At 43.4% G+C, this 20,062-nt stretch overlaps 2 protein-coding genes across 4 annotated transcripts in view; both read right to left on the bottom strand.

Annotated features, from left to right (window-relative positions):
• The window catches only part of UBE4B (ubiquitination factor E4B), a 32,552-nt gene extending 18,208 nt beyond the window's left edge, over positions 1 to 14,344 (bottom strand). Inside the window, exons 1-8 of one of the 3 annotated variants that reach the window (XM_074558857.1) lie at positions 13,944 to 14,344; positions 7,764 to 7,950; positions 4,899 to 5,034; positions 4,307 to 4,394; positions 3,947 to 4,091; positions 3,182 to 3,410; positions 2,320 to 2,718; positions 1,348 to 1,461 (exon numbers count right to left, since the gene is read on the bottom strand). In XM_074558857.1, the coding sequence (XP_074414958.1) occupies positions 1,348 to 1,461; positions 2,320 to 2,718; positions 3,182 to 3,410; positions 3,947 to 4,091; positions 4,307 to 4,394; positions 4,899 to 5,034; positions 7,764 to 7,950; positions 13,944 to 13,967 (1,322 nt within the window). In that variant the 5' untranslated portion in view covers positions 13,968 to 14,344. Of the gene's footprint in view, positions 1 to 1,347; positions 1,462 to 2,319; positions 2,719 to 3,181; positions 3,411 to 3,946; positions 4,092 to 4,306; positions 4,395 to 4,898; positions 5,035 to 7,763; positions 7,951 to 8,882; positions 9,254 to 13,943 lie in introns of those variants that run through there. The other 2 variants (XM_074558858.1, XM_074558860.1) reach the window with 2 other exon arrangements.
• A 2,480-nt stretch (positions 14,345 to 16,824) lies between these two features.
• Positions 16,825 to 19,990, bottom strand: RBP7 (retinol binding protein 7). Its single transcript, XM_005493812.3, has 4 exons — positions 18,451 to 19,990; positions 17,761 to 17,939; positions 17,403 to 17,504; positions 16,825 to 17,090 (listed from the first exon to the last, which is right to left on the bottom strand). Exons 1-4 carry the CDS (start codon positions 18,521 to 18,523, stop codon positions 17,040 to 17,042), a joined length of 405 nt encoding a protein of 134 aa, XP_005493869.1. The 5' UTR covers positions 18,524 to 19,990; the 3' UTR covers positions 16,825 to 17,039.
• Between the last annotated feature and the right edge of the window lie 72 nt (positions 19,991 to 20,062).

Here is a 20,062-nt window from a genome sequence, read left to right as displayed (position 1 = left end):
AGAGACATGATATATTCACTTTATGCAAATGAAATCTAAAAACGAGCAATTACTTGGATGGTCTGCTGCAATTCTCAAAGAAAAGTCTGTGTACAGTCAGGATAGATTTGAATGAAGACCAATTTATAAGCCCCAGATCTTAAACTGGAAAATAAGAGTACTGGTTTCCTTAAATGCAGCTTTTGAAAATATATTTTAAACTACAAACTGTCAGAACTGGAATTTCCTTTAAACTGTAAAATAATTTACATTACTATAATTGAGCCATACAAATCTATTGTGCAAACTTTACAGTCCAACCAATAAATCCAGGAAATCCAGGTTATTACTGTTCACATGCTGAGCTACCAGATGCTAAGAAACACAACATTCTAACAGCAGCAATGTCTGTTTGCAGAGAGATGTTTTCAGTTATTCAATTAAAACTAACCCATGTAGAACACAGCTCTATTGAAATAGTGCTCAGTAACCACAAAACCATGCACATGGGGTTTTTTTAATGGTCTCTTTTTTAAACCTCTTGAATTCTCACATCCAGCTTAAAAAATACTCTTTTAAGAACAGAAATTTCTATGAAAACCTGCTAGTTCTACAGCCATTCTGCTAAAGATTTTGTGCAGCAATAAATCCAACTGTTCCAACACAAAGCTCATCCATGCTGCACACACACTGAGTGCCTTGGTGTTTTCAGGGTGCCAGTTGTGCATAGCTGTACAGCCACTGTGTTTATGTTTAACAACTCACTGCTGTCTGCAAAATGCCAGGACACAATAAACACACTAAACCTCAGAAGCACAGCAGAAATCCTGCCCAAAGCTTGGCAACTCAATCCAACATTTGGATTGAGTCAACAACAGGATAAAAACTAAACAAAACAGTGGGGAAAATAATCCTAAATTCCACATACACACAGCCCTCCTACAGCTGTGTTATCAAGTTCATTCTCTTGAAATCAGACTGAAGTAGAAAAGAGGAGATGGTGCATGTTAACCCTTGCCCTCATTTTCCAGTTCTTTCATAGGAGAACACACACAGGGCTTTAAAATTACAGCCATGGGCAAATACTGCTCCTTCTACTCATGCAGCCCAAGAGAAGCTCCACTCAAACACCTCAGAACCACGTTCATTAGGCCCACAAGACTGTGATGAGCATTTCCCTTAGTCATGGCTCCAAAGGAGAGCTGAGTGCACTCATTACCCGTGTTTACACACCAACCTAACGAGCCAGCCAAGTCACATCCTCGGCTTCAGTTGTTCCCCAAATTGCTTTGAAGATCACTTGACACTACACAGGCTGTTAGTTCCTAAACAACCAAACATGCAGGTTACATTCTCTTTCTTCAATACCTGGACCCAAACTGGACACAAGAAAAATCATCGTCTTCATTTTCTTCATCACTACTGTCCTCAGACACATCAGAAACAGCAAGAAGGAGGAGGGAGAAAGGGTTGTCGTATAAACTACCACAACAAAAATGGAAAAGGCCATCAGATTTTTTAAGCCAGAAGAAAAAGTAAATGGTAGCTTTTCTTTTTAGGTCTGTCAAAAATCACCTTCTCTAAACGTGCAGACAACAGGTAACTCCACATTAGTAAAACCAGGACCATACTAACATGCTTTGTTACACTACTACAAGTTATTCTGGTATCTTAAACACCACACATTTACAACCTGAAAACTAAAAAAGAACTTTTGAGACCAAATAAAAATGATGTCTAAAGCGGAATGTTTAGAAATGACTGAATAATAAATATTACATTTCTAAGCTAATTACTTTAAAGCTGTGGCCTCAAAACCGTGTGTCTTTGTTTCTCCCTCCTGCAGGAACAAGGGATTCCAGGAACAGCCGAGAGGAAAAGCAGTGGTACTTAGCCTGGCATTCTGAAACATGCTGATCTGTAATTTAAGTCTATGCACCAGGGAATCAAATCCAACCCAGCCCAGCAAGTAGCAGCATTCAACAAATTAACTAAGGCCCTACTGAGAAACCTGATTTTGGAGCAGGAGTTTTATGTGGTTTACCAACCAACAGAGCAACTGAACTATAAGAAAGCTTATAGTTTAACTGAAATGGATCTATCAAGAGAAAGAAATTAAAACCATCCTGCTACCTTTAAGGTAATGACATCACACCTCAAATGCACACAAGCAGGTCAAAGACACCTGGTTAGCAAGTCAAGGTATTAGCACAAACTCAATGCAAAATCAACTCGGGGTGAGTAGGGTGAGCTCAGCACAAACATGAGTTCTTCCATCCTGCAGGCTGATGCCACACCCTGCAGGGCACACAGCAAACACACTCTGCTCTTGAGCAATACCTAGGAGGAATCCTGCTCTGTAAGGAAGGACGCCTGCGCAAGGCACCGGGCGACGCAGTAAACAAAGGTGGGCCCATGGCTGAGGGCCTGTGTCTGGAAGTGATGACTGGCATGGCTGCAGGGCCAGCAGCCGTGGCTGGAGGACTCGCAGAGCTAGATGGGATGGGAAGGCTCGGGGAGCGCGGGGCAGAGGCTCCGGGATGCGCCACGGTGTAGGGGCGGTACCGCGGCGAGCACGGCTGCGTCCACGAGGGGCCGGCTGCTGCCACCTGGGAGCTGGCAGAAATGGGAGCCACTGCTGGGGTGGCAACTGAACTGGCTGGTGGGGTAAGAGATGAACCAGTCATTGGTACATAGCTTGTGAAATTGGTAGGAGGAGCTGGACTAGTCCCATAGAGACTAAACCAGTTACAGGGGGGAAAAAGAAAAAAAAAAAAAGCAACAATTTAGGATATGCAGGAAAAGGGTGAAAAAGATAAAATGAGCAAGAGAAGTTCTTGCCCTTCTGATGACTCTTCAGCAATATTTTTGCAGCTCACACACATTATTCTTTTCTACTGTTGTTCAATAAAACTATGTCACAATCTACACACTTTTAAAAATCGTGGCCTTTGTGATGCAAGTTAGGGACACTTCTCAGCAGAAAACAGTTACATGGCTTGAGTCTATCAAATACATTCCTAGCCATGGCAGGGTAATCAAAAAAGGGTGAAATGCAGGGACACTCACATGAAAAAGACTGAAAAGCTTTAAAAATCCATTCTATTTATTGTTCTCGGGACATTTCTATGCCTTTTTCTCTCTTCTAGTCTACCAATCAGTATTCAAGTGAAATCAGCATTCAGTTACAATCAGAAGTCACCTGGACAACGAGCTGGAACCAAAGGAGCCCACATTACAGAACATGGGGCTGCTTCCAGGGTTGGAGCCCATATTTAACATCAGGCTTCTGTCAGGAGAGCGGGCAGCTGCAGCAATGGGCTGGGAGGTGGCTGTCAGGCTGGCAAAGGGGTTCTCATCCCTTGCCTGGGTGGACATCATCAGCACTTCCATCAAAATCTGCCCAATCAGGTCCTTAAAATCTGAAAACACTGTTAAGAAGACAAGAATCAATATCCTCACCTCAGTCTTCATCTACACAAGAGTCAGGTGTACAGAAACAGACTTCTGTGAATTGAGCACTGCTTTTGGCAAAAACAACGCACTGACACATCTGTAATTATCACTGTCTATATTAACCGAAGTTCTGGAATTACAGCTACACAAAAAGTACAGCCTTCATAGAAAACACAGAGGATCATAGATGACCTAATGCTCCTATAGTCATTTATTAAATTTGTCTTGTGTGTTCCACTCATTTTCCCCCCCTGCTGTTGAGCTGGGCAAGTTGTGTCAAAGAAAGGAAAACAAAACACACACATACCCCCCCACACAAAATAACAATTGTTTTGGTTTATCTCAGAGCTAACACAGAATATATAGTCTATTACATAAAATAAACAAGAAATTTTGGCTTATCAAATTAACTGTTAGATGTCTACTATGATGCAAGACAATCCTTTAATTCCCTAAAACATTTCTGAAAAAATAAACGGAAGCAGCCAGTGCCTCCTGCTCAGGAACCCACCTTCCTTTGGGTTCTGCTTGAACTGGGCAGAGAGTGAATTCAGGAAAATAACATCTCTGTCTCTGTCCTTCCAAGAGACTCTGAAGATCTTACAGACCAGCTGTAGAGCTTGTTCCTCCGACACTTCTGACCCTGACAGAGGTTCCTGGGGGGAACAAAACAATCAACACCTGATTTGCACTTGTATTAATCAATGTACAGTTAGGTACAGATCTTCAGTTAAGAGGCTTCAGCTTAACTCATAGGGTTTGATTTCCTTTCCCTGCTGCCCCCAGCCCTGAGTGGAGGAGTGTCCCCATGCAGGCCAGGCTTCACCAACTGACCTTTATTACTGACAGGGCAGAAAATGCCAAGGCTCACCTTGTCCGTCAGACTCCGCTTCTCCCTGCGATCGTTCTCATCAACCTCCATGTTCTCAATTCCTGAATCCACATCTACCTGGGACATACTGCACAGGGAAATAAGAGAAAAAGCCCATTAACTGTAGAAAGCTGCAGACAGTCCTCTGTAAGATGCTGACTGAAAAAATGTCCCCTTAAGCAGATGCAGCAGAGAAAGCATTGCACAAACAGCAATTAAAATCATTGGTTGATAAATGTTTCTCATATTACATTAGAGCTCTAAATTTCTTCAGCAGGCAATACAAACTACACAGCTATCACATCCCACAACCTTCTTCTTTTAAATAGAGTAGCTGAATTATCCCCACCAGACATGCTTATCTGTTAATGTCTAAGATAATGTTTTGTCTTTTACCACTTTAGGTCAGGAATCCCCATTAAAACCAGGCTAGAAAAAGCATTACAGTGGACTAACCAGTGTTGGATTTTTAAGCATTAACCCTACTGCATTAACACAGCTGGGAGGGGGGCAGGGCAGAGCCTTGTCCTGTAAGAGCTTTGAACACCAGCACTGTGCCATATTTGCCACCTTTACAAGCTGCATTTTTTACCTTTTCTCACAGGAGACACTATCAATGTCCATGCTCTGAGACCGAGAGAGGGACTGAGATTGGGTTTCAAGGCTGTTGGATGGAGAACTGCTGAGGGAACTCACTCCTTCGCTGCTCTGGCTTCGGTGGGCTACTCCTAAAGAAAAGGCACCACCAAGATTACTGCTACAGCAGTGAGAAGGCACTGCATTATTTGGATGGAAAAGGAGAGGAAATAGTGTTTTTCAATCCAGCTCTTAACCATTCTTAGCACTGCATGACCAAATAAAAGTTAATAACCACATTTGACTGCAGACAATCACATTTTCTACCTTCCCTTGAAGCAGCAATGTAGGAATGCTTACCTGCATTAAACAAAGGTAAACTTGCATCCACGAGGTGCTCAGAGATCCACCCCATAAAAACTGATCTATTACAAGGTTGCTGTGTCTACTGCCTTCAGACATTATCAGAGCCCCTCTAAAGACTGTCCTATCAGAACAGGACATAACACTGGGCCATTACAATGGAGTTACATCATCAATTATAAAGGGGCAACAAATATTCCTTGAGTTCTTCATCTCTCCTCATTCCTCCTCCCAAAGAAAATCTGGCTAAGTCAGTGGACAAAAGACATCAGAGCAAACAGGGCCCACCAGGGCAAAGGAGTGCATTGTTCTGCATTCCCTTGGGGTCTTACTCTTATAGCCAGGAAAATGTACTTTAACAGTGATGCTGCAGCACTCATTAACAGCCCTCCTCAACCTGCCATCTCTTCATACAAATCTTCCAGAATTTACTTGCATCTCTACTTTGCTAGATCAGGTATCCAATAAAATACCTGACACCTAAAGTTCCAGTTGTCATTGATAACACTGGGTTTAGGTTTTCTAAGGTACTTTCAAAATACCTACAAAATAATCATATTTTCCATGAATTGATTCCTATGTCTGATCTCACCATGACAGGCAACTCCTTAGAACAATGGATGCTTACAAGGACACTACTCTGCTGGAGCTGCTCTCTGTGTGTCCAAATGAATTAAAATCCTCGGCAGTCACTTCAGTCTGCTGCTGAAAGGAACTGCTGCAAACCCCACAGCATTAGCTGAGTCCTCATTTATGCCACATAAACACACAAGATAAACTGTTATGAATATTTTTTTCCTGATCCATTCCCCAATTTAACCAAAGCTCTTACCCTGATGTGAAAAAGTAACATATTATTAAACAGCTGCACGAATGGCACTGCAGGAAGCAAACACTAGAAACTCCTGCTTTGGGTCATCAGCCAATCCAGTCAGTACAGTCAGGCACTGTCCTGGGGAATTCTCAAAACAGAAATCTCCATGGTCCTCACTGTCTGAGCACTTCAAACCTCAATAAACCTCAATAATGCTGCCAATACCTGAGCATTTCTACCTCCAGGTACACACTTCCACACCTCCTGCTCTGCTGCCAGTATTGTTTATCCAGTTGTGCCTTCTGTTTGGAAATTAAACATTTACTTTTCCTGGGTTAGTTTTCACTTGTATCAAGCCCAGAGTCCCCCTCATCACACAGCTGCCACAGACAGCAGAGGAACAAATGCTCCTTTCAGCAAGAGTCAGACCTCAGCTGGATTGAAACAGTCGTGTACCCACAGGCTGAGGGGACACAGAGAGTGAACTCGGCACCGTTGTTGAGAAAAAGAAGTCACCTCCACCTCTGGGTTGCTGCCTTTAGTCATGAGAACAATACAGAGTGTTAAATTCCATCTGCAATGAGTTTATCTCAGGAAATGCTTTTGATAGCTTTTCTCTGTCCTGCTTTGGATGGAAGGAAACAAAACAAGCAGGAAGGAGTCACTTCTAGGTATTTCTGAACAGCACTGTAATTAAACTACAAGACTGAAGCTTGTAAAATACTCTAATTGCCAAAGGGAAAACCAGAAAATTCTAGAAGCAAATAGGTAAATGTTAATGAATTCTGCAAGCTCATCAAAGACCATTAGAAAAATGCTATTTTTATTAAACTGTTAGAAATCATATTAGAAACCTTGTTAGAACCATCTTGAATTTGCTCTGGGATGGTTTTGAGAACCTCTAAGCTTAGTAACACAACATGCAAAACAATTTCAGTTTTCAGATAAAGATCACAATAGTGGAAAACACGTCAATTTGTCCTGATTCCCAAGTCAGATAATTTGAAATCAAAATTAATTTCTGTCAGGTCAAATAAATGGTATAAATACATGAATTTTGTCTTCCCCTCTCTATAGAGCAACCCTCCCAACTTCCCCTGCTTGCTGCATTTGTATGATTTTAACAGATCAGTTATTTGTTGCATCTTCTGAACTAAATACAATTTGTAAATACCCTGCTTGAATTCCCTCCAGTAAATAGTGAAACTGGCAAAGTAATACAGAGCAGAAAGCACATACTTTATTCTTACACTGACAATGTCCAGTCACGGCTTGCTATTTTTAATTCTGCTGATTGCTTGCAACTAAAGATCAAAAATTAACTTGAGACCAATTGCTAGAATGTACCTAGAAACCAATCAATAGAGACTGTGTTGCAAAACTTGAAAGGGATTTTCCTGTCTCCTTGACACATCTTTTCCATAATATTGTGCAATAATTAACTGTTTTTAAGCTTTGGTAACCCATATTGCACATGTCATGAGTTTACGCACACCTGGAAAACAAGTGTAAATGGAATAAATGGAAAACCATTTCTTACTTGGAAAATTCAAACACAAGGTACCTTCTTTCACCATTTTGCACCATTTGTTTCTGAGAATGACTCTCAGTAGGAGCAGGAGCAGCAGCAGCGCAGGCTGCACAGCGAGGAGCTGAGTAAGGAACGCGCGCAGCCACACCACAGCCCCGGGAGCTGCAGCCTACCTGCCGCCCCGATGGGAGAGGTAGCTGGGGTCATGCTGTGCACATTGAGGCCCAGGCTGTGCGAGGGCCCCGGCGCTGGGGCTGCTCCCGGCGGCCCAGGCGGGGTCTCTCTCTGCGGGGACGTCAGCGGGGTGGTGGGCTGGGACGAGGAGCCTCCCGCCAGCCGCGCCAGGCGCCGCCGCCGGATCTGCGGGCACAGGAGAGGAGAGGAGAGGAGAGAGTGAGCCCCTCTGGCAGGAGAGGAGAGAGTGAGCCCCTCTGGCAGGAGAGGGTTCCAGTGAAAGGAGCCCAGTGAGCCCCTCTGGCAGGAGAGGAGAGAATGAACTCTGTCAGGAGAGGAGACAGTGAGCCCCTCTGGCAGGGAAAGGAGCCCAGTGAAAGGAGCTCAGTGAATCCCCCTATCAGGAGAGGAGTGAGTGAACCCCCTGCCAGGGAGAGGAGCCCAATGAACCCCTCTGTCAGTGAGAGGAGCCCAGTGAACCCTCCTGTCAGTGAGAGGAGCCCAGCGAACCCTCCTGTCAGTGAGAGGAGCCCAGCGAACCCTTCTGTCAGTGAGAGGAGCCCAGTGAACCCCCCTGTCAGTGAAAGGAGCCCAGTGAACCCTCCTGCCAGGAGAGGAGCCCAGTGAACCCCTCTGTCAGTGAGAGGAGCCCAGTGAACCCCTCTGTCAGTGAGAGGAGCCCAGTGAACCCCTCTGTCAGTGAGAGGAGCCCAGTGAACCCCCTGTCAGTGAGAGGAGCCCAGTGAACCCCCTGTCAGTGAGAGGAGCCCAGTGAACCCCCCTGTCAGTGAAAGGAGCCCAGTGAACCCCTCTGTCAGTGAAAGGATCCCAGTGAACCCCTCTGTCAGTGAGAGGAGCCCAGTGAACCCCTCTGTCAGTGAGAGGAGCCCAGTGAACCCCTCTGTCAGTGAGAGGAGCCCAGTGAACCCCCTGTCAGTGAGAGGAGCCCAGTGAACCCCCTGTCAGTGAGAGGAGCCCAGTGAACCCCCCTGTCAGTGAAAGGAGCCCAGTGAACCCCTCTGTCAGTGAAAGGATCCCAGTGAACCCCTCTGTCAGTGAGAGGAGCCCAGTGAACCCCTCTGTCTCCTGCCAAGGCAAACACAACACTGCAGCCTTACCTGAAGCCTGCTCAGAGCAGCTGGGCTGGCTGCCCTTCCTCTGCTCTGTGTCACAGCACACAGTACCCTCCGTGTTCAAATTTAAAGTATGTGTTTGCTGCCCTGGAGAGCCATGTGCACTGGGAATGCTGTGTTTGTCCCTTGAGGGGTTGTGCAAGACCAGTTTAACGTTCACTGCTCAGCAGTTTCAAAACCTGCAATACTCCTCCCCATTTGCTTTGGCATTTGACGAGCGTTGATGTGATAAAAGGGACAACGTGAACGTGACCTTTGCTTTAACTTCACACCACATGATACCAACACACCCGTGCTCAACAACATCCAGCTGAAAGTTAGTCAAGACCATCACTGTCCAAATAATCCAAAACAGAACTGCAACACCAAAACTGCATCCTGTGTGATGGACAGAAGCATCTTGACAAGTAAAGACAGAGTAAAAAACATCCTCTTATCACCTAGAGGCATTCCATCACAAAGAATTTTAAAAACAGTTTTTGCATGTTCCTTTTAAGATAGAAGCATCTGCCTTTTAAGAGAAGCATCTCCCTTCAAAATCCAACTACAGAAAATTGTTACAAATCTACTTATTAAAACTAGTATGTGATCACGTAACACTAATATTATACATGAGAAATAGACAAAATAAAGCTTATGAAACTAGATTTATAATGCTTTAAGCTTCACACAAACAAAAAGCAGAAAATAAATTATTTATTATCACAGGCTGCCTTACAGGATCTGTGCCCAAAGCTTACATCTTTGGCTTGAAATAGGCCCAAAGTAAAATTATACTTGAGGATGTCAGCTCCCTGCAAAAATCAGCAATTCCTGTTATTCTCTTTGTATTATGACACTCAGGCATTGCACACAACTTAAAAGTTTTCATTTCTGCTCATAGTCCTAAAGAACTGCCAGGCAACTGAAAGAGTGAACAAAAGATTTGTGTCAAGTCAATGTCTACACTACATTGCTGTATCATTTAATGGCCTGTGAAACCTACTCCAACAGGAAGAAGAACAGATCAAATTAAATCAGACTTCAAAAACTGTGGGAAAACAGTGTCTGGAACTACATCTCCCTCCACGACAGGTGTCACCACATGAACATGGAAGACAGCTATATTTTTTTTTTAAGTCTCAAAAAAAATCTATGAATAGAATCTCTAATCCTTCCTCCTTGTCAAGCAAAATAGGGGAGCTTAATGCTGAAATAAATTGTTCAGCTTTGCCTTTAGGCAAAAGTAATACATATTAGGGTCTTCTCCTTCTTCCTTTGTACCTCATATTTCAATTTTTCACTCTTTCATCCAAGTGCTTATCTGAAAAAACTCCAGAACTACCTCAGCCCTCAAAGGTATAACTGAGAAAATGCCATCTACATGTCCCCATATCTGAATCCAAATTAAGTGTTCACACCTCACAAACACAACAAATACACACACAAGCACTCCATATATACACCAGTGTCTGAAGGAGAAAGATGATTTCTTTTTCTTGCTTTTTATATCATTAATGGGATATGGAGCTCTTCCACAACTGTTCCCATTAATGCTTGCTAGCTAGTTTGAAATCAGATGTACAGAAGGAGACATGTGAGGAGAAGAAGGCAGAGATGATAACCAATACATTTATTAATTAATTCACAAATATAGTCTAATAAAACTAATACAATATTTTCCCTACTCCTTTAAGGAGGATGGGCAAATTACAATCACCTTCCTTACTGCTGAACAAAGTAATGTTAAAATATAAACAAACTGTGAATATTTTTACCACTGACAGCTACAGCTTTCACAACTGAGGGTAAATGGAGCACATGCTGAAGGACCAGATCTGGTTCTTGGATACCTCAAGCTGTCATATTCCTCCAGCTTTATATAAAATTATTACAGGAACCTGAAGTTTGATCTGAAGACTAGGAAATTTTAAGTAAGAGATAAAAGAGGAGAAATACTATGCCAAAAAGGCCAAGTACAGGCCAAGTTTGAAAAGATGGCATAAAACTGGGGGACACATTCTATCCAGTTAATTCCCTGTACAGCTGGGGACTCAGGAGACACAGTCTGTTAGCACAACACAAGGGACAATCCAGAGCCCAACCTGCACACAAATCCCTCCTCAGAGGTGTGGGAGCTCCTCCAATAACCTGTTCCCATTTCAGACTGAAGGATTCCCCCAGTTACCACCCAGCAGCACAAAGCTGGGGTCTCAAAGAATGTTTTAGGGAAGTTTAGGGCATTTGGATGATCCCCAACCCTTCATTTCAGACCTGAGCCAGTGACATATGACAAAGCTGTTATGTGTCATCTGTTACCTAACAGTGACAAGGTTTTCCTTTTTATTGTATATATGTATATATACAATACATATGTATATGTATATATATTGTATATATATATGTAACTCCTATTACATGGGCATTGCTTGCTCCACAGCCCATCTTCCCTGCAGAGCACAGCTCCAGAACACACAGTTTAAAAGCCTAATTAAAAAAAAACCTAATTGGCTGAATGGGACAAGCACATTGCTTTTAAACTATCACAGTATAGTACAGTTTTTGCTGGACACATCTGGACTAGATCTATAAATAGCAATTTTCAGAAATACATTTTTGATATAAATGGACTTCTTGAAAGCTGTTAGCTGCATGCACCACAACAAAAAATGTAAAAAGAGCACCCTGCTAAAGATGGTTAACTGATAATTTAATTTGGCACCAGGTTATAAAGATACAACCAGGAAGCCTAGTCCCTCAGGCTCACACATTCCCAGTTTAAAAAAATTATGCATCCATATCTGCTAGAGTGGCAACTGCTTAGTGAGACTGTAAATAAATCTCCTATTCAAACATAAAGTAGAAGAGTTCCAAATCTGTACAATAAAGGGTAATTTGAATTGATAGCTTTATTTTTCTTGTATTCATTAGAGCATGTTTAACTGGTTTAAGAAATGCTTCATTTTTCTGGTCATAGTGGTCGTGTTCTCAGAAAATGCTCCTCAAAAATCACATACATGATGGGAGGTGACAAACTCACATCATTCTTTCCCACTTTATGCCACATTTAGCTGGATTTTGCTTTTTTTCTGGGAAGTCCCTGTTCTCATCTTGCGCTATCTACTGTGATAAAACTCACATAACTAAGAAGGAAATTTCTTTCTCTCCTCTCCTAAAAATTTTACTATGGTCTGTAATGAATTACAACTTTTAGTGCATTAAAGTGAACATTGAGAAAATGTCAGTGAGAGACACTGTTAATAGGAGGGAAAAATATCCTCTTGAAACTAAAATATAGGTATGATCAATTGTGTATCTCCTTTTTTAAAGCTGCAACCCGTTAGTGTTACATTTAATTATGGTCTGATAACAGAAGATAAGGTTATCTGTCAGAGCCTTGCAATTAAACCTCCGTTAGGTATTTTTTCACCTTCAGTCATTGCCTGAAAAAAGGCTGAATGTGAAGAAGTCACATAAAGTAAATTTCAGAAGGTTATTTTTCAATATAATCTCATCCAGGCCCACTGTGCCAAGTAACAGCAAAGTGGAGATGTGGAGGAAAATTAAAATCGACTTGGCTCTGACTTTTCAGTGAGAGATCCATTAATAACAAGAAGTGACTCTGTTAAAATGATACAAGATTGTCACAAGCAATCACCTAAAAGACCATTTGGTTTGGTCCCTGCTGAACTGGACAAGAAGGACGTGGAAAGTCACTGGAGACAAACATTTGGCCAAAAAAGGTGGATGAGTCCTCAGTGGAGAACTCCTTTCCTGCAGCCTCAGATCCATGATGCAGTGGCTCTGATGATGTCAGTAACGTGCTGAGGCAGTGACACAAATAAGCCTACATAGGTTAAATAATTCTCAAATTAATCATAAAACACCTCAGGATCAGGGCAGTTTAACAAGGAGAAGAGCTGCAGGTAAACACAGCACTCATGAAATACACCTGTAAAACTGGAGATCCTTTTTCCCAGCAGACTGGCACTGCCAGTGTCCCATCCCACTCCTCCCAACATGGGAACTGCTCTTCTTCTCTCAGGGCTTCCACAGAGCATGAGGACCTCCACCAAGTAAACAAACAAAGTGTTTTCTCCTAGATCATGATGCAACCCAGCAGGATTGCTAAATCTGACAGACAACATCATCAAAAACATCCCAACTTCTTGGAATACAAATCTGAGTGGCAACAGCAGCCACCCTGCCCTACAATGCCACTGTAAGATATGGACAGAATAAAAATAACTTCTTTTGATCCTCCCTGGATTAGAAGTACAGCACTGAGCCTGTACTGCAGCAGGTCCAGTACAATATATTTTGATTTCAGGATTACACAGGATCACTGGGAAACTCCCTGGATCCTGCTATAACAACCCAAATAATTAATTTGAAAACCCTCTAATATATAGGCAAACCTTAAGACCTTAATTATATATTAAAAAACAAGGGAAGCAGCATCCTTTAAAAGAAACAAGGAATAGTTCACCTTATTCAATGTGAATATATACATTACAGATGTTTGCCAACTACAGCATAACACTAGAATTCTTCAGTGAAAGCTGAAGAGCTTGAATAAATAAAGAAAGTCAAAGGAAACAGTGGAAAACTGACAAACCTGATTCAAGCTGCTTCAAGAAGAAATGATACTAAATATAAGCCCACGAACACACCCATCTTGCTTCTCAGCGAAGACTTTAAGGAAGCAAAATTTCAAGTGTTTTACTATGTTAAAAGGTTGGGTGTTTCGAATCACACACAAAGAACACATAAACGCCTAGGACTGACACAGAGAGGGCACCCGCTGCAGACAAAGGCTACCTAGCAGATGGGAGCAGAGAATAAACAATTAACCAGGAGAGCAGCAACCCAAGCCCGCGGCCGAGCCGGGGGTCGCGGGTCAGGGCCAGCCGGGGACAGGAGGGGAGAAGAATCCACGGAGCACAGCCAGGGGGCGAGGGCAGAGCTCTGGGGGACGGCTCCGTGCCCACCCTCGGGCCCAGCACAGCCCCGCGCCCCCTCCCCGCGGGCCCGCCCGCCCCTCAGGCCCCGGCCCCGCGCACCCACCTCGTCCGCGCTCAGCTCCTCCATCGCCTTCCTCTTAATGGTGCCCGGAGGAGGGGCGCGTTCCTCCGCCCCGCCGCGGGGCCGCTCCGAGGCAGCGCTCTCCTGCCGCCGCTGCCCCCCGGGCCGCCTCACAAGGGCATCTCCGGGGCGACCGCGCCGCGCCTCGCCCGCCGGCAGCACCGCCGCCCCCGGCCCGCTCCCCGCCGCCCACCCGCGCCTCAGCTGCCGCCGCGGCCGAGGGGAAGCTGCCCTCCCGGTGCCCCCGCGCCCCTCAGAGCTCCCAGCGCTGGCCCCCGCCCGCCCGCGGCCGCTGCCCCGCGCAGAGATTATTCATCAAAACAACAGGGCGGCGGCGGCCATCTTGGGGATCACGTGACCCCGCGGGGGCGGGGCACGCCGCGGCCGCGCGCGCGCCGCGCCGACCAATGGCAGCGGCTGGAGGGGCTGGAGGGGCGGGGCCAGGGCGGGGCCTGGGAAAGGCGGGTCCGGGGCTCGTGAGGGGCCGCGGTTCGTGAGGGGCCCGGGAGGAGGGAACGGGAGCACGGCCTGGAACGAGAACACGGCCCGGAACGAGAACGGGCACACGGCCTGGAACGAGGCCCGGAACAGGGCCCGGAAAGAGGCAGCTGCCTCTCAGGAACGCCCCGGTCCTAGGGAGGGTCAAGCTGCTGAAGCCTTCCCTCTCCAATGGGCCCATAAATATTAACCTTTTCTCAGTGACGGGTGATTGAGAATTCGCAGGATGTAATCTAATTGTTGCGAGCTGAGTAACACACCAAGGGAAAAACAAGATGCCAAGACCCCATTGAGTGCTTGGCCCCGGCCTTTTATAAGTGTAGTTTGAACATTGGTTTTTTTTTTCCTTATTGCAAATTTCTGCACCTAATTCCCTCATTATACCACAAAATACTATATTTCCGGAAGATATTAATCTTTTCCCTCACACTCGAAATGTAACTCAGCCACAGATAAAACAGCCAGGTTGCATGTAAGTACATGGGAGGTTCATGTTTAGCTCACCTTGTTTCAGTTATAATACACGTAGATGAAAGAGAAAATGATATTTTAAAGTCATTCTTTTAGCAAAGGATAAACGAATTGAAGGTTGCATCTGCAGTTTTTAGCCCAGGATGAACAGTCACTAATAATATGACCTGAACAGCGAACCATGCACAGGGCAGTGTGATTTGAGTCAGCAAGGGAAAGGATCCCATAAAAGCTGGATGTTCTTAAGATGGAGCTAAACTGATCCATACGAGCTATTAGGAGATATTTTCATACACGCTGCAAATAATTATATAGCAGTAGAATTGATCCATTTTTTAAACGCAGAGATGAGGCAAGTAGGCTATCTGGCCTTATGTTTCATATACATCTTTAATGTACTTTATTGATCTAAATTATTTTGAACAAAATATTTTGATGACTTAATCAGGGTGCTCAGAAAGGAAACCAATACTTGGATCACAATATATACTGCCAACCTTTTTATAGAATAGATGTACATTGTTACCTTTGATTTTTACATTACACTTCATTTTGTGTTTATCTCCTTAGGATATTTTTTAAAGATAATTGAAGTGGTCTGAAACACCTTTGAATAAAACCCTTCAAGTGCTCTTCTGGGGACTTCTGATCTCGCCCTTCAAGGTCATTACTGCCTTTCTGTATTGCGTCTCCCAGCGGTTTTGCTGGAGAGCGCACTTTGGAAGCAGCTGGAGGATGTGTGCGTGTTTAACCCTGGCCCTGGCCCCGAGCCCTGCCCGCTCCGTGAGGAGCAGCGCGCTGCACAGGCGCCATCCGGCGGTGCACAAAGCTCTGCCCGCTGCTGCTGCTGCTGCAATTTGTTAGCGGCTGCCCCGGATTGTGATTCCTACTAACAGAACACTAACAGCAATTCTGTTTTCAAGCAAATGAAACCACTCAGTCCCAGAAGGAAGACGCTGTCAGAAGCCACAGCATAAACACCAGACATTTTACTGCTGGGCCCCATATTTCCCTAACTGTATTAGTCCTTTTTTTATTTTGGAAACCAACTTAAATTTATACAAGTCTGGTAATTAGGGGAGAGCGTCAATCTAACCAAAAGCCCTCCATGCTTCAAAAGATTTTTGTCTGACTCTGATGGCGTCTGTAAGAATTTTGAATGGATAAGAAGTATCAGAAAGGCGGTGCTACCTGTTTCAAAATATCAGGGACTATTTATTTCATATAAAGTAATTAAGTTACTAAGCTTAAGCTGCAGTTGTTCAAGAATATGCAACTAAGAATATGCACCAACTAATTTAATTTGTAGCTACCTAGTTTATCTGACAACTTACATGTTCACGCAAGAAAAACTTTTCTATGCAATACTGCACATGGTGATAAAGAAAAGTATTTAATCTAATTAACAGTTGTATGCAAACAAAGCTGAACTAAAGCAGCATTGTTTTCCCTCTGTATATGTGCTTACAGAGTTCAATTATTTTGCAGACTGGAATCTTTGTGGATCACTCAGACCCATCTTCATGGTTCTGGGATTTGACCACAGCCTTGTTTCTTCTGGTAAACTCAACTTAATTATTTTTGAGAACAAAGCAGCTCTGGCACAATATGGTGCCTCACACAACAGTGTGAAAGACACAAGCAGGTAAAGTAGTAGTCCACACCTTAAAGAGAAGCATCTTGCAAAATAAATCCATACCTTTTGTTGTTGTCTTCATTATTTCTTATCTTCCCTTCTCTATCAGCATCCCATTCCCCCTCTTTTGTTTGCCTCTTTGAATTCCTCTCAGAATTGGCAGGTTTTCTCCTTTTAATTGACTTTTGATAACCTAGAGACCCAGGCCTCATCATTTATGTTTTGGGTTGTTTTGGGTTTTTTTTCCTCCAAAAACATATTCAAAACCAAGATACTTAAGATTAGTTTGAGGCATTTATTAGCAAAAATCAGATCTTTAACACTGGCAACAGCAGACTTATTTCCTGAGCCAGAAACTTCAGACCATTCAGGTTAATAGGTACAGGAGCCAGTTCTTGTCCATAGAGCCCTCCCTGGACACAGCTCCTGAGCAGAGCTGGCCCTGCAGGCAGGACCCAGCACACCACACACACTCAAGCTCTCTTGAAGACCTGTCTGCAGACTTGATTCTCACAACGAAGCTCCTACCAAAAAAACCAAAAACAAACAATCAGAAAACCCAAGAGTATAGATGTCTATAGTAATCAAAGGAACAGTTCCCAACTTGAACATAGATCCTTTACCACCACCCTGGCCACGCTAATAACTTACACTTAACATTCAAATTTTACTACACGTGACAGTGAAACAATGAAGCTGTTTCAAAGCAGAATGCTCACAATGTACCATCCATGACACATCCTACACAGCTAGAAGACATATGCACACTGTGATCACATTATAAATCTAATTTTTGCCATACAGAGATATAATTAGTAGAAATCTGAAGTCAGTACCAGGTGGAGGTCATCCCCTTCGAGCCAGTGAGTCCAGCCCCTGTTCTTCTTCTCACCAGTCTGGACACAGACAAGTTTGTCATTTTCCCAGGTAACGAGGCTCTATGGAACAGGGAACAAAAAGGTGCTTCTGCATGTCTGTCTCAGTTCTGCAAGATACTTGCAGAAAATGTGCATTTTCCTGGATAAAAGAAGACCTAGATATTACCCCTGAGTGAAAGTGACACTCCTTGTCTGTAACTCAGGCTCCCACTGCTGTCTTGCACTACAAATATTATTCTTGAAACAATTTCAGGTCAAATATCTGGACTGATCATGGCATCTTGATTTTGCCACAGCCTCATATATTCCCTCTTACCTTGCATTTTCTGTTATCCAAGCCTTTATTATCTTCCTCAAACTCTTCTCCAACTTTGAATTCAAGCAAATAATCTCTGAATGAGCTAGTGGTATGGATATAGAATGAATCACCGTCTTGTTTGATCACTTTCTGAGGCTTCAGCATTTTTGCTATTTTGCGCGTTGCAAAGTCAATACCTTGGACAGAAGGCAAAAACATCAGAGTTGTATTTATCACCAGCCATTCTGGCAGCCAGGAATTAACCTTTATTACTACCAGAAGCATTTCTTACAGTAGTTTGACCTTACTGCTATGCAGCATTTTGTTGTTTTATTGGAACCTTTTGTTTAAAGCTGTGTGTTACACAAAGTTGTCCTCTTGTACTTTTTACTCTTTGAAAACCAGTTTATTCAGATGTTGTACAATTCCTATGCAGCATTCCCGGGAGTTTCAGACAGAAAACTCCTGGAGACAGTTGGCTTCCCCACAGAGACACCCAAACTTGGTTTCAGACTTTACCCCCACTCACCCATAAGAGGTGAATGCCTGTTCTCATCCTTTGTCGGAGGAAAGGCAATGAAAAAATTACAATACTCTCTTTAAGGCATTCAATACCTTAAACAGGGTGAAATGAAAGGCAGTCTTTAAAATTCAAGAAGACCCTTAAGGGAGAAGGGAGGAAGGATAGAATCAGGTTTTTTCACCTACCTAAGGCCACCATGTAACCTTCAAAGTTGTCATTGCTGACAAGGTTCCAGGTTCCGCTGAAATCCACAGGCATTGCCACAGAGGAGGAAGAAGCAGTCAGAAATACAAATGTAGTTTTCTAGCTAGGCCTTTTATAGGGCAGCCTGTGGGTGGGATTTCATCCCAGGACCTTTCTGCTGGAGAGGAAGGGTGCTGAGCCAGTGGGTGAGAGGGTATGTGTAGAATGGCTTCAGCTGTGCTGCAGGGAAAAGTTCATTGTGTCTGAAATCTTTGTGTTAGCAAATGTTAATAGCCCAAGAGCCACAATGCAAGCCAAAAACTGGCTTAAACCATTTTGTCCATCTTGTATACTTTAAAGGGACTGATTTTGTCATTACTAAGATTTCCTGTAAGTTTATTAAATCTGGGCTTTATGATCTGAAATCCAGATATCTGTTGAAAAGGCGATGTGCCCCTGTAAAGACAGGCTGTACTTGAACAGACAAGGACTGACCGTTAAACTGTGGATTGTGTTATATCAACAAATTTTAAAGCGACACCTATGGCACAGAGATAAGAATTATATCGTGTTGGTTTATGTCTGGAGTGAGTAGAAAACAGAATTCAAAAAGCAATCTTCTGTATATAGGAGATGTAGCTCGTGCCTTTGCTTTCTGTTTTTGACACATAAAGGAGAGCTGATCCAGGAGCTGTTCCCACTGATGCTTTATTAGATGCTGCATGTTGTGGCAGAACACAGGCAGCAGAGTGCATGACACAGCAGATAAGCTGCAGTGCTGGACTTCACCTTCAGCAAAGAAGTGACAGAAATCCCTGATGACCCAGCAATGTGTTTTGAAAAGTGAATAAAAAATGCTTGACTTTGAAGAGAAAGGACTTAGAGAATTTGAAGTGAGGAAATAAGGGATTTAGAGGTGAGGAAACACACCTATACCTACTACATTTATTTATTTACTGACTTGTGTTGGGCTGAATAAGAAGGATGATATTTTGCAGAGCAGTTTCCCCAAAGTTCAGCTCCATTTTTGGAGCTGGCAGTGTGATCGATATGACTCACAGAATCACGCGAGAAGGAACTCAGGACGTCAACGCTTCTTTCCTGTTTGCAGCTGGATATTGTTCTCTAACCTACACTAAAACAGGAATGGCACTGAGAAATGAAAATTACTGTTTCCTCTTGACTCAAATAGTAACATTTCACCCACAATTTGGTGTTCTGAGGTTATGGTAGTAAAGCACTGTTGCAATACTACTGACTCTTGCCAGCAAAGAGAAGTCAGTACTTGGTAAATCCTGTGCCAAAGTCCAGATATAACATTTTAATTTAAATTATGCAGATAGTCTGGGGTGTGGTCCTTCTTTCTGTAAATCAGTACTTAAACCTCACACAAAGACCTCTAAAGAGTTGTTGATTCATGAGAAGTGGATTGCAAACTTTGGCATTCTTAATAAGGCACATAATACAAACAGAAATGAGATAGCAGCAAATAAAAGGAGGTAGAATTCTATCAGCACAACAGTCACAGTGCCTCTCTAGCTTATGTTCACATAATACAGACAATACACTGTTAGATTCAAAACCAAATTTCTAGAAGAGAAAAACATTTCACTT

This window comes from Zonotrichia albicollis, chromosome 25 (genome assembly GCF_047830755.1).
Source record: "Zonotrichia albicollis isolate bZonAlb1 chromosome 25, bZonAlb1.hap1, whole genome shotgun sequence".
NCBI classification, from domain to species: Eukaryota; Metazoa; Chordata; class Aves; order Passeriformes; family Passerellidae; genus Zonotrichia; species Zonotrichia albicollis.
This window is presented reverse-complemented; position numbering and strand designations above follow the sequence as displayed.